The sequence below is a fragment of the Grammomys surdaster genome, unplaced genomic scaffold, assembly GCF_004785775.1.
Source record: "Grammomys surdaster isolate TR1022 unplaced genomic scaffold, NIH_TR_1.0 210, whole genome shotgun sequence".
Taxonomy (NCBI): Eukaryota; Metazoa; Chordata; class Mammalia; order Rodentia; family Muridae; genus Grammomys; species Grammomys surdaster.
Genome location: NW_021604655.1, coordinates 151630 through 165622, shown reverse-complemented (window position 1 = coordinate 165622; position 13993 = coordinate 151630). Strand labels below are relative to the sequence as shown.

Genomic DNA, 13993 nt, shown 5'->3' with positions numbered 1-13993 from the left:
TAAGTTTATTTGACAACATTATACATGTGTACAGTACATTCATTCTATTTCCTCTTGTCTTCCACCTTCTCTTACTTTCACCTGTTTTGCACCCTTACAGGTCCTTTCCTCACATTTAAGTCATTTGCTGTACACCTTTAATCCCAGCACTCGGGAGGCAGAGGCAGGCAGATTTCTGAGTTCGAAGCCAGCCTGGTCTACAGAGTGAGTTCCAGGACAGCCAGGGCTACACAGAGAAACCCTGTCTCGAAACCCCCCCCCCAAAAAAAATCATTTGCTGTTTTGTAATGCTATGAGTTTAACCAGGATAGTCTGTGTGGTCACAGGTTTAGCCTTTGTGTTTTGTACACAACTAAAGGCAACAACTGCCCCTTCCCCAGAATCCTTCAATAGCCAATAGTTCAGTAGGGAGATACAGACCTTCTGAACGCTTCCTCATCCATCCACGACTGGCCGGTATAGGCCCAGTGCAGCCAGCTGCAGCTGCTGTAAGATCATGTTTGCAATGGCTGTGTCATAGCCTGAAGACAGCATTTCACATTTCTCCTCCCAGTCCTCCAGCACACAGTAGGTGCTTTGTAAAAGATGTCTTTTGTTTGTTTGTTTTAAGGATGGGGTCTTATGTAGTCTAGGCTCAAACTGCTTATGGAACTTGAGCTTCTCCATCCTCCTGTGCCCACTCCTGTGCTGTACCACACTATACTGAGGTTCTATGCAGTTCTAGTGATAGAACCCTGGGCTTTGGGTGTGCTAGGCAAGTACTCTAACACTGAACCACACCCCAGTCCTCTCTATTACTATTATTATTCATACTTTCCCACGGTCTGAAAACATTGCTTACCCTCCTTAATGAAATAGTTGCCATTTACCTAGAATTTTCTTCTTCTTGTTGTTGCTCCAAACCATTTCTTTCCAATTGTGCTTTGCATGCCTAGTCTGCAACTATATGTGTATCTTTTCCAAGGAGCACTATGATTCTTAAGTTTTATGACCTTGGTATCCCCTCTTCCAGCTTAAGGACATCTGTTATATACTTTACCAATGCCATAGTTTCGAAGACTACACAACCTATCCCTTCAAATAACATCTCCTGAATTACTATTACATGTAAGCATATAATAAAAACAGTAAAATCCCAAATGTTTGGTTTAGGGTTTCTAAATTAGGAAACAAAAGGCTTATTTAAACTGACTCAAGATCATCACATTTAGGCTAGGGACATGATTCATTTGGTAGGGTACTTGCTTAAAATCCATAAAGCTTAGGGTTAGATTTCCAATGTCATGGCACCACACACTAGTGATTCCAGCATTTGGGAGGGAACAGGAGGATCAGAAGTTCAAGGTCATTCTTGACAATATAGCAACTTTGAGTCTGTTTGAAATATTCACCTTAAAGAAATGATAAATGATTCAAGAGATAGGCATGTTTACCATGATTTAAACATTACATGACATACACGTGTATACATTTATCAAAATATTACAGATACAATTTTTTTGTTGTTGTTTTTTCGAGACAAGGTTTCTCTGTATAGCCCTGGCTGTCCTGGAACTCATTCTGTAGACCAGGCTAGCCTCGAACTCAGAAATCCACCTGCCTCTGCCTCCCAAGTGCTGGGATTAAAGGCGTGCACCACCACTGCCTCGCTACAGATACAATTTTAATGTTTTTCTATCAACTGATTTTTAAAAACCTGAACACAAAACAATTGTTCTGATGTGTTAAGATCTTTCCGTGAATATCCACTATTTCTATAACCAAGAGTAACAACTTAAAAAAAAAAAAATTGCTATCATTAAAGGCCTTAAAAATATGGAACGTAAAATAAAATGTCTGAGATTAAGTGGGTCAAGAGCAAAAGGTTGTCTTAATTATTCACAAATTACAAATTGTATTATACTACAATTGTATTACTACAGAGTGAGTTCCAGGACAGCCAGGGATATACAGAGAAACCCTGTCTCAAAAAAAAAAGAAAAAAGAAAAAGAAAGAAAGAAAGAAAGAAAGAAAGAAAGAAGGAAAGAAGGAAGGAAGGAAGGAAGGAAAGAAAGAAAGGAAAAAGAAAAAAAAGAAAAAGAAACTACCCAGAAGGCAAGTGACTTGTGGCCACAAACCATTAAATCAAGAAAGGTACACCCACTTTGCATGCAAACTGCCTATCAATTGCTCATTCTACCAATAAACACTGCTTCTTTCTTTCAATAACTGAATCTAGCAATTGGCTCTCTTGCTTAGAAGACAAACTTCTAGTGTACCTGAGTCCACCTAAGAAACTGGCAAGTCTGCCCTCCGTGAACACCCATTTTAAACACTATCTTAGGAACCAAACAGTTTAAAATTTCCTAAGAATTCGTATTAAAGAGACTTCTTGAGTCCCACAAATGACTGGAATCTCCCAGATTCAGCTAATAAAAACCAGATGTTCTCTCCCTTGGGACAAGACGAATTTGAAAGAAGAAAAAAAAACTCACAAGTTATCGGTAGTTACATTTTTCTGCAAGACCTGAAGCCTAAGGTGTCTCATTCTGCCAAACTCAATATATACAATTCCTATTATGACTACTATTCCAATTCTTACTATCTAGCCAACTCCCCGCCCCATCATACTATCCCACTAGATTCCCAGTCAGTTCTCTTCGGTGAAACAAAAGCTAGAAGTAAACCACCCTTCCTTAGTTATCTAGGCCTCTTTCAGACATTATATTTGTTTCTACTATGCTTGATGTCTGTTTAACATAATTTATGCCCTAGTGCCTCCTGTGATTGAATTCTACTGATTCTGGCAATTAAAAGCTTTTTTTTTTTTTTTGAGACATGGTTTCTCTGCATAGGCCAGGGTGTCCAGGAACTCACTCTGTAGACCAGGCTGGCCTCGAACTCAGAAATCCACCTGCCTCTGCCTCCCAAGTACTGGGATTAAAGGTGTGCACCACCACTGCCCGGCTAGAAGTCTTTTATACCTATACATTTCTCATCAAAAGTACGTCCAAACAGGTGGTAGTGTCACAAGCCTTTAATCTCAGCACCTGGGAAGCAGAGACAGGTGAATCTGAGTTTGAGACCAGCCTGGTCTACAGAGTCTAGGATAGCCAAGGCTTGCTTCACAGAAAAACTCAGTCTCGAAAAATAACAAAAAACAAGCAAACAAACCAAACCCCCCCAAAACAACCAAAAACTACCCCCAAAAGGAATTAAGTCATGTTCGAAACTTCAAAACTGCAGTGACAAGCTCCTTCTCCTTTCATACTTACTAATAAGTTTTTAAAAAGTAAAATCTAACTCCAAATGAAAACAAAACCTCCATAAAGAAAATGTCTTTTTAAAAGTGCTAATTGCAGATACAACCAAATATGTCCTATGCTTATTAATCAACTGTTAAATTCACAGAAACAAACCCCTGGTGACTAAGATCACTGAACAGCGATCTTGTGAATATGTGATGCAAACCCTCTGAAGTCTGTTTTAGAAAGGAATCCTGTCAATCGATAGGAATTCCCAGCTCCTGGAGGTGAAGACAGCAAGATAAAGAGTTCAAGGCCAGATTGAACTAAAGGAGACACAGAAGTAATCCATCCTTCTAGCAATCCATCCATCCATCCATCCATCCCTCCCATAAACAGGAACACAGAGACTGTTTTTAAGAAAGTCTTGCATAGAGCTAAAAGGACTGACTGATTTACAAAGACATCTTGTAAATCTTGAAGATTCTTTCCAACTCTGTGGCCAAAAGTACCCTTCACCTTCCAAATATAGGCTGACACTTCTCTCATGGCTGTATTACTCAGCTGCTCCTCTAGTGCAAACTCTGGCTACCTTTCCTCGCTGAACAGCAGTAACCTCTGTTTTGTAATACCTCCTTACCACATTATCTACTCATCAAACAGCCCCATCCGGGAGTTGCTTTTAACTCAGGCATTAATCTCTTCAAACATACTCTGGTGAGTGTATACAGGTACAGAAGTAGCTGATTCTCCTTAGAGAAGAAAGCCTACAAGTTTATAATTTCTCTCCTGTGCATTAAAAAGCAATGATAAGACACAATGTGAGGAAATAATTTTACATTTCATCCATGTAATAGTACTTCAGTGAAAGCACAACCCTTGTATATCTAGTTTGTATCTTATAGTGTGTTTTCAGAAAAAAAAAAAAAATTGGCAACAGTCCCCCTTCAGGATGCAAGAAAAGACAGGTAGGAACTGGAGCACATACATTTAACACAACCAACCTCATGAATTATTTTAAGATAATCTATTTTTTTTCATAAACTTAGAGATCTTATTCCTCATAAATGTGGTACCTGCTTTAAAATAATTTGTGAAAAATGGTTTTATCAAAAAGTTGTTGCAGCCCTTAGAACATTCTTCCAAATGCCACTGTGTCTTGAGTGAAAATATTCAACACAATGGGTTAACAGAGCCAGCAGTGAGAGGCACAGGTGAGGGCTCACCTGTATAGCTCAGTCTGCCTTTGAACTCTCCTTCCAGCCTCAGCTTTCCAAGTCACAGATTTTTATATTTCATTTTAATAACTTGGTATTTCATCTTAATAGTTGCCAACCTCTGAAGAAATACCATGCCTACAAATGATAAATTGTTGGAATTCCATGAGGTCAGAACTTGACTATTTAGTTAGAACATAACCCCTAGTGGGTTATGCTAGAAAGCACCTCTAACACATGACCAGCTTTGTCTGGATTTCCTTTTTCCTCATTAAAGTCCTAACTCACCCATTCACCTGTTCTCTTTTAGCTCCAGCTATTCAACTTCCCTGATACATTCTATATCTCCACAATGTTATCACATTAGCCATTTTACACCATTAGGGAAAACCACACATTCTTTCAGGGCTCATAACAAACTGACTCCTCCCTACAGCCCCTTTTTTGGAGGCAGGGTCCCTCTTCACCTTCTGCTGTCCTAGAACCCATCCACTATGCAGACCAGGCCAGCCTGAGCTCAGAGATGCACCTGCTTGAGGGCTGGAATTACAAACAAGTGTCATCAAGCCGAGACTGAAGACTGATTTATTACATCTTCTCTCTCACAATTCTTTTTTGAAAGCAATCTTTTGACTCTTAACACCTTACACATCAAGGGAGGCCAAGTCTTTTCTATGCACTCCCATCCTAACCCTCAACTCTTCTGAGTCTTAATAACTCAACCTGACTTGAAGATAAGCCCTTCATACCACAAGATTAAGAAGTCTATCAGAGTCACTGATTCAGGCATGGGACAGGTTGCTATTGCTTAGTATCTATGTTGAAGCCAAAATAAGGTCCTGTCAAAACGACAATAATCACCCTTCTGCTAAGGGAAACAAGCAACTTTTAAAACTATTCTTCTCGATGTTTGTTCAGTTGGTTTAAAAAATACTCCCAGGAGCCAGGTGGTAGTAACACATGCCTTGAATCTTAGCACTTGAGAGGCAGAGGCAGGTCTGTGAGTTCGAGGCCAGCCTGGTCTACAGAGTGAGTTCCATGACAGCCAGCACTACGAAGAGAAGCTCTGTCTCAGAAAGACCAATCAATAAAAATACTGTCAGGAAAACCAGGTGTGAGGGTCTTAGTCACACTTGAGAGGCAGAGGCAGGAGGATTTCTTTAAGTTGGAAGTCAGCCTGGTCTACAAAGCAGGACAGTCAGGGCTGTTAACTCAGAGAAACCATGTCTCAAAAAAAAAAAAAAATGCTGTCGGGAATTCAGAACTCTGTAAGGTAGTTTAGAAGTTCATGGATATGGTTGATGATTCAACTTCAGTTAATTAATGCAAGGACTCATGACAACTTACCACTGGATTAGCAATGCCCTCCACGATAGCTCTATTGCTTAGAGAAGGGGCCACCTAATGCAACCTGAATGGTGGGATGGGGTCTCATCAATCGCACAACAGGACAACTTTCAAGACAAGACACCTTCGGAGGTTCCCTGTCAAGTTTTTCCTCGTGAAGGAAGTCCAGAATGTGATAGGAAGAGGCTGTCGGGCTATACTTCCACCACTGCACTGCCTAACTTTCTCGGAGCGTCAGCTTCCTTTTGGGGCTGCAAGACTCTACAGGAAGCATGTACTTGAGGGGACCCGAGTGGGAACCAAGAAGGTATCACCGGACTTCGAGGGAAAGATTTCCTCTGCTTCCCTCTGGGAGCGGCCTGCACTTTTTGCGGGATCCACATGGTTAAGAACTAGAGACTTGGAGAGGAAGCCTCCAGGGCCCTTCAGAACAGCAAATGCTGAGAAGCGCATCACAGCTGAGGAGCTGAGCAGACCTCAGGAGTCCCGCGCGGCTGAGGAGCCCGTGGGGACTGGACAGCCGGGAAGAACTAGGGGGACACCGCACACCTAAGAGACCAGGTAAACCTGGGGAGTCTCGCATGGCGGGGAGCCCCCTCATCGCTGTGGAGCCGGGTAGAACTGGGAAGGCTCCAATAACTGGAGAAGCGGGCAGAACTGGGGAGCCCCTCATGGTGAGGAAGCCCCACATGGTTGTTGAGTCCCGCGCTGCCCTTGAGTCTCCCTCCCGTTCGGGGGAGGCCCAGTCAGTGCCGGGTCCCGGTCGCTCCGCACACCTGAGCCGCGCCCAGTCGTCAGCCGGCCACTGACCGGCCCGCGCGGATGCCCGTCCTCCCCAGCCCGGCCCGGGCATCGGCTCGCGGGGTCCCGGCCCACCGCCCCGACCCCGCTCGGCCTCTCGTTTCCATCCTACCTGGCCGGCAGCGGCGACGGTGGCGGTGCTGCTCCTCAAGTACCCGTTCCTCACTTCCCCGTTCTTCACGCAGCCGTTCGCCCGCATCGGGCGGCGGCAGCAGCAGCCTCCGGGCTCCGGCCGCATCCTCCCAGCAGCACCCGGCAGCAGGACAGGCTCTGGAGGCGGCGGCGGCGGCGCCAACTCCCGCTCCGCACCGCACCCACCTCTCCGAAACCGGAAATGGCTGCAGCGGCGCTGCCAATTCCCGGTCCGGCCGTCACGCGAGGGCGGGGCCATCCGAGAAGACGGGGCTCGCCGAGAAGCCCGGCAGCGGGAGGGAACACGGGGCGGAGCCTATTGGAGATTGACCAATCCAAAGGCGAGAGAGGCGGATCTCATGCTGCTTTTGGCCAATCAAGAGCTAGAGAAAAGCAGCTTGTAGACATCAAAGGGACTTCTTCAGAGGAACTCGAGACCTAGGGATTTCATTGGAGCCCTAGCGGTCATAGGTGGAGCTTTCCTGCCTAATGGTCCAAATTGGGAAGGAGGCGGAGCCCGGAAAGAAGTAGCCAATTAGCGTGTGGAAAAAGAAACTGGGGCTGAGCCGATCTCCAGAGCCTGTTCCCCGTTCTCCAGCACAGGTGGTGGTTGCCCTCTGTGCCCTTCCTCCCGAGAGGTTCTTGGATTGACTCCAAGCCCAAGACAGGCAGCTCCTTTATTTCATTAGCAAATTCCTCTGTGGGTGTTAATAGAATAGCCTTTTTGACAGTCTCTCACCGTTCTTCACTGTGAGGTACGCGAACGCCTCGCGTGCTCATCACTTGTTTCTATCCGGGGTTTTCCCAGGGCAATTTCCTTTGAAGACTTTCCTTGAAAGTCAGGAGACCTGATCTGTTTCCAGATCTTGTGATAACTGAAACTTGAGGAATTAACTACTTTAGAAGCCAAGTTCTGTTAAAATTCTTCCTGCTTCATAGACTCTTTTGCAAGAATTACATTAGTAAAGCGCTGAACACCTATCAAAATACCTAATACAAACCAGTAACGAAGAAAAGAAATTGATCTACATTACAGCATTACAAAGACCTTTAGTTACCCATAAAAAAAAAATCAGTGTCATAATTAAGAGTATGACTCAGTCTAGGTTTGAATCCTGGTTGCCTCACCTACTAGCTGAGTGACCTCTATGTTCCTTCCTCTGCTCAGGGAGATAATAACAGTTGCCATAAGAGAATCTAATGAGTTAATGCATGTAATGTATTTTGTGTAGGACCTAGCAATTAGTAAGTATTCACTAAGTGCTGGTTATTATTAATTGCTAAATGCATCTATATGAATCCCTACATCACACAACCCCTGCTACCCGGAGCTTTAGAAATGCGTTGGCAAGGTATTGGTTTTGCTCGATTTAGGAGAGGACTACTCTTCACAGCAAGTGGAGAGAGGACAAAACTTTCAAGTCACAAACCTTTTGATCCCAAAGTGAACATGAGAATTAAAAAGAACTATATGGGGCCTGGAGAGATGGTTCAGCAGTAAAGAGCACTCCCTGCTTGCATAGAGGACCTGGATTTGGTTCTAGCACCCACATGGTGGCTCACAACTATCTATGACTCCAGTGTCAGAGAATCCAAAGCCTTATTCTGATTTCCCAGTGCACCAGGCACAAACTTGGTGCACATACATACATACATGCAGACAAAACACTCACCGACATAAAATAAAATCTCCTTTTGAAAAGTTGGATTTTTTTATAACACTCTGTATGCCTTTAAGCTAAGCAGAGTAACACAGAGATATAATCTCAGCACTCCTGAGGTAGAGGCAGGAGTGTAGATGTACAAGATAATCTTTGGGTATATAACTTGTTCCATGCCAGCCTGGGATGTAGGAGTCCCTGTCTTAAACATGATGGGGTGGGGATAACTCAATCAATGAAAGGCTGCCAGGAAAACAAGAGGAGTTAAGTCTAGATTTTGAGCATCTAGTTAAAATCCCAGTGCTGGAGATACAGGGATGAGAAGATTCTTAGAGTTCTCTGATCAACTGGTCTCACTGAATTGGTGAGTTCCAATGTCAGTTAAAGACCCTGTCTCAAAAATAAGATAGAGATGATAGGTAGTGGTGGTATATGCCTTTGATTCCAGCCCTCAGGAGGAAGAGGCAGGCAGGCAGATCTCTGTGAGTTCAAGGCCAACCAGGTCTACAGAACAAGTCCAGAACAGCCAAGGCTACACAGAGAAACCCATTCTTGAAAAGAAAAAAAGAAAGAAAGAAAGAAAGAAAGAAAGAAAGAAAGAGAGAGAGAACAAAAGAAAGAAAAAGGAAAGTAGAGAACTGAGAACAATTGGGGAAGACACCGAATGCTGACATCTGACTTTCATGCACATCGTGAATACATGCACACACAAAGAAGTGTATGCCTCGTGAAGCTTACATCCAAGAATCCAGATGTGGGGCTAAAGAGATGGCTCAGTGTTTTGGCTGCTCTCCTAGAGGATGAAGATTTGAGTACCTGAGCCTACCTGGCAGACCACAAACATCTTTATGGGTAGTATGATGCCCTGAAAAGACATACATGAAGTTGAATAAAATAGAAGGGCAACTTTTTGAGGAAGAGGAGAAGGAGGAGGAGGAGGAGGAGGAGGAAGAGAAGGAGAAAGAAGAGGAGGAAGAGGAGGAAGAGAAGGAGAAGGAAGAGGAGGAGGAGGAAGAGAAGGAGGAGGAGGAGGAGGAGGAGGAGGAGGAGAAGGAGAAGGAGAAGGAGAAGGAGAAGGAGAAGGAGAAGAAGAAGAAGAAGAAGAAGAAGAAGAAGAAGAAGAAGAAGAAGAAGAAGAAATAATAATGATAGGTAATAGGAGTTCCAAAATGAGACACTGGATGACAGCAGCTAATCAGATTACCATAGGCAGTGGAGGTGCTCAGGGCAGAAATCTGTTCTCTGGGAGCGGGGGTGGACCTACAGCAGTACATGTAGAGCAGAGCAGAGGTTGGCCTCGCCTGGATCCTGGGAAGAACCTGTCCCTTCCTCCTGAGGACAGGACACCAGCAGCTTCTTGTCTTGTTCTGCTGCTTACTCACCACTAGCCTCACAGGAGTCATGCACACACAGCCCTGATTTCCTCACTCCCCGTTTGAGGGCAATTCCTGTACTTCTTCCTTCAGTAGACGGTTGTGCGCACCCATGATATAATACCCAAATGATCTGATTACTCAACAGGCCATTGCTAAATCACACAAAAAGGATACCTCAGTAGGAAACACCCCAGGATCCACAAAAACAGGGAAATGGTCCCTTCCAGAGGCACAAGCTATCTCCTTCTCACTTTACAGAATGTATACAGACAGGCTCCTGCTAGGTGCCAGAGCACAGCTCTTCTTGTCTTCCAAGATGGCTTAAGCCACTTCAACTGTGAAGCTTTTCTTGAAGTTCATCATCCCTATAAAATTAGACAGAGCCTGTGTCGCATGGCTTTGGAATTCTGTGAGAGGGAGTGATTACAAACAAGAGCTCTGTTGTCAAACACCAAGGAACTGAAGACCCAGCTCCAGCACTTACAAATCTGTGACCTTGCAAAGCAGTCTCGATTCTCTGTGACTCAGCTCTTGTTTGTGTAAAATGGAATACATGTGCTTCCCTGAGCTGGGAAAACTAATTCCAGACCTAGGGGATTCAATACCTTCTTTTAGCCTACTGCCGCAGGAACCTGTGGATACACACTCACACACGCACATGCACACACACCAAAATAAAAATGAATTTTAACCCAGGCTTGTCTCAAACAAACAAACAAACAAACAAATTTTTAAAAAATATTTTTATTTTGTAAATAACATTGTAATGTGGTCTTGTGAAATATACTGTTTAAATTTAGGGATGAGAAGAGTGTTAGTACAGTAAGATTCAAGGTTACATATATTCTGGACACAGCTCAATTGTTGGTTTTGTTTTTTTTTTGTTTGTTTTTTTTTTTTTTGAGACAGGATTTTTCTGTGTCTCCCTGGCTGTCCTGGAACTCATTCTGTAGACCCAGGGTGGCCTTGAACTCACAGAGATCTGCCTGCCTCTGCCTCCTGAGTGCTGAGAGTAAAGGTGTGGACCACCACTGTCCATCTCACATCTGCTGTTTTTGTTTTTCTGTGCATTGGTGTTATTCCTGCATGTATGCCTATATGAGGGTGTTGGAGCTTGGATTTACAGACAGTTGTGAGCTGCTGTGTGGTTGCTGGGAATTGAACCCTGGTCCTCCGGAAGAGCTCTTCATCGCTGAACCATCTCTCTAACCCTTGTTTGTTGTTTTTAATATCCTTATTTGAAATGTCTTTAGGAAAACCTGCATTATTTCTACAGGCAATTCTATCTTGACTGTCCATCAACAAGAAAAACAAATTAGGTTCCAGAGCAAGGGTTTTCCCCCTTCTCATGGCCTTTAATTTTCCCTGTCTTTCTATCTTGCCTCATCAGAGACTGCAGAAGACTAACAGGACAGAAAGGGCCCTTTAGAAGTCACCTATATCCCCAGCTCCCCAGTGCTGGCATTACAAGAGCTCGCAACCATGTTGGGGATTCTATGAGAATTCTGAAGAAAGAACTCAATTTGTCCTGCATACTGGTAAACTGAGACACATCTTTAACTTATTTATTTATTCATAAAAATATTGTTGTATAGCTCAATCAAGTCTTGAATTTGCTCTATAACCCAAGATCTTTAATTGCCAAAGATGATAGGTCTTGAACTCCCGGCCTTCTTGCCTTCATAGGCCAAGTGCTGGGATTACAGAGATAGAACACCATGTCTGTCTTCAGACTTGATTTGCAAGGGATGGGTTGGCCATTTCCCTTTCCATTATCCCTACTCTAATACAGTACAGTCAGGGAAAGAGACTTTCTCCCTGGATTTCTGACCCCACTCTCAGTATTATATTTGCATCTCTCAAGGTAGGACAAGAGTCGTCCTTTTTTCTTCTGGCCTCCCCAAGTGCACCCTTGAGAGGAAGACTGGGCTGTGTGAAGAGATGATTGCACAGGAATATAAGGGTGTAGGAGGAATAATGGTTCCTGATTACTCCCTATAGGGTACCCACTGAGTCTGCAGTAGAATGATTTTAAGCTGAGTCTTATCAAGCATTGACGATAGGAATTCTGAGGTAAGAGATGAGCTCTGGGGATGGGCCAGAGTTTGTCTCAATGGTAAGTCTCTGCTTTCATGTTTCCTTTGCTCTAGAAGAACCTCAGAGCTTTCTATCCTACCACCACACCCCAGGCTGCCACCCTAGGCTTCCTGTGGGTGTTCAGCCAGATAGATGTTGCAATCATCTGAGTTGAGCTTCAGGAAGTGGACTTTTGCTTCTGGCTCCAGAGATTTGGAGTAGCGAGTTCTGCAACGGAATTCAAATTGGATTAAGCACAGGGAGATTTATTAGCGTATCTAACCAGACTGGATCCAAGTGCCCTTATAATATCACTGGGAATATGTTTCTACCTTTTGTTTGGCATCTGTATTAGGCACTTTCTCTTGTTATGATTTAAAAAAAAAATGACCAAAACCAACTTGGGGAGGAAAAGGGTTTATTTCATCTTGACATTTCTAGGTAGCAGTCCATCTCTCAAGAAAGAGAGCCCATGTAAAAACCCTGCTTACTGGCTGGCTCTCCATGGCTAGCTCAGCTTGCTTTCTTACACAAACCATGAGTTCTTAGGCAGGAGGACTACTCCCACAGTAGACTGTGATTTTCTTGTTCATCATTAATCAAGAATATGTTCCACAAGGCATGCCTAACAGGTCAGTCTGAAGAGAGCCTCAACTGAAGTTCTCTTCCCTGGTGATTCTAGTTTTCGTTGACAAAAACTAACCAACACAGGCTCCCTCTCAGTTGGTTTTTACCTTATGACTGCCTGGCTCCTGTTAAGTATGCTTGTATTGGAACAGCCTTGGAATCTCCCAGAGGCTATGGTTTCTAGCTCAGGGTTAAAGCGCCTGTCAACTATGTGGAGACTCTGGGTGCCAACCCAACACCACAAAATTAAACAAAGCGAAGCAAAACAACTTTCCTTTCTGCGCTCGCACTGGACTCGGAGTGAACAGGCATGGCTTCGATGTGCTGAACCAGGTTGGCTAATTCTTGGAACTATAAGTGCCACAAAAATGCTCTACGAGCATCATTGGTGCCAAGGACATGCATCCATCCAGATGAGTTGTAAGGACCCAGGAAGAGGACCCCAACTCAAGTCCCAATTAGCGCACACCCAAGGAGACACGAGAGACTGACTTGATGCAATGGCAAAAGGCAGTTTACTAACAAGGGCCCTTGGATTGAAACTCATCCCACGCAGGGGAGAGAATTTCGATGAAGACCCCAGGAAGTTTAGAACTTTTATAGGGGGAGGCACAAGGGGGAAGGGAAAAGTGGGAAATTCTGGCGCGGTTACATATGATTGGATATTTCAAACATCAGCACTTTGCGTAAGCAATCATTTTGACAGGTTGGATGGCCCACTATTTTTGACCATGAAGCCTCAGACCTTCTAGGATAAACACCAGGTGGCCCATTACTCACTTGGGCATGTTTAGACTGGTCAAGATATGTCTTTGGTTGTTTCTAAATTTCTGGTCACCTCGTCCCTAGAGGGGCTTGATATTTTTATTATGGCTATTCTCAGCAAGCTCAGCAAGCTGTCCTGCGGTCTTTGCCAAGTTGTTTGTGGTCTCTGCTAAGCTGTTTTAATTTTTACCCTTACAGAGTGTAGCTGCATTTAACAAGATTACAGGCAAGTTTTGATTTGGTTTTGGCTTTTTGAGACAGGGTTTCCTCAATGTAGCCTTGGCTGTCCTAGAACTGGTTCTGTAGACTAGGCTGGCCTCGGACTGACAGAGATACTGATCACTAGCAGGTTTACTGGACAGTTTAAAACTTATGTTCTCTTGGGGATGGGGGGGGGAATCATTTGCAGGATGAGGGAGTCAGATGACTCTATTCTCGGATCAGTTAAGGCTGATGGAATTGTCTCAAAGAGCTTTTGAATAGAAGAAATCAGGGAATATTTGTCACAAAGTGAGAAACTAGCCTGGTTTCCAGGACAGCCAGGACTACACAGAGAAACCCTGTCTCGAAAAACCAAAAAAAAAAAAAAAAAAAGGAGAAAACATTAAGCTGGGCAGTGGTGGGGCACACCTTTAATCCCAGCACTTGGGAGGCAGAGGCAGGCAGATTTCTGAGTTCGAGGCCAGCCTGGTCTACAGAGTGAGTTCTAGGACAGCCAGGGCTACACAGAGAAACCCTGTCTCAAAAAACCAAAAAAAAAAAAAAA

General features: G+C 44.0%; 1 protein-coding gene across 1 annotated transcript in view; it reads right to left on the bottom strand.

Annotated features, from left to right (window-relative positions):
- The window catches only part of Sptlc2 (serine palmitoyltransferase long chain base subunit 2), a 69748-nt gene extending 62859 nt beyond the window's left edge, over positions 1-6889 (bottom strand). Inside the window, exon 1 of the mRNA XM_028771888.1 lies at positions 6703-6889. Coding sequence (XP_028627721.1) covers positions 6703-6828 — 126 coding nt within the window. The 5' untranslated portion in view covers positions 6829-6889. The remainder of the gene's footprint in view (positions 1-6702) is intronic.
- Positions 6890-13993: the final 7104 nt, after the last annotated feature.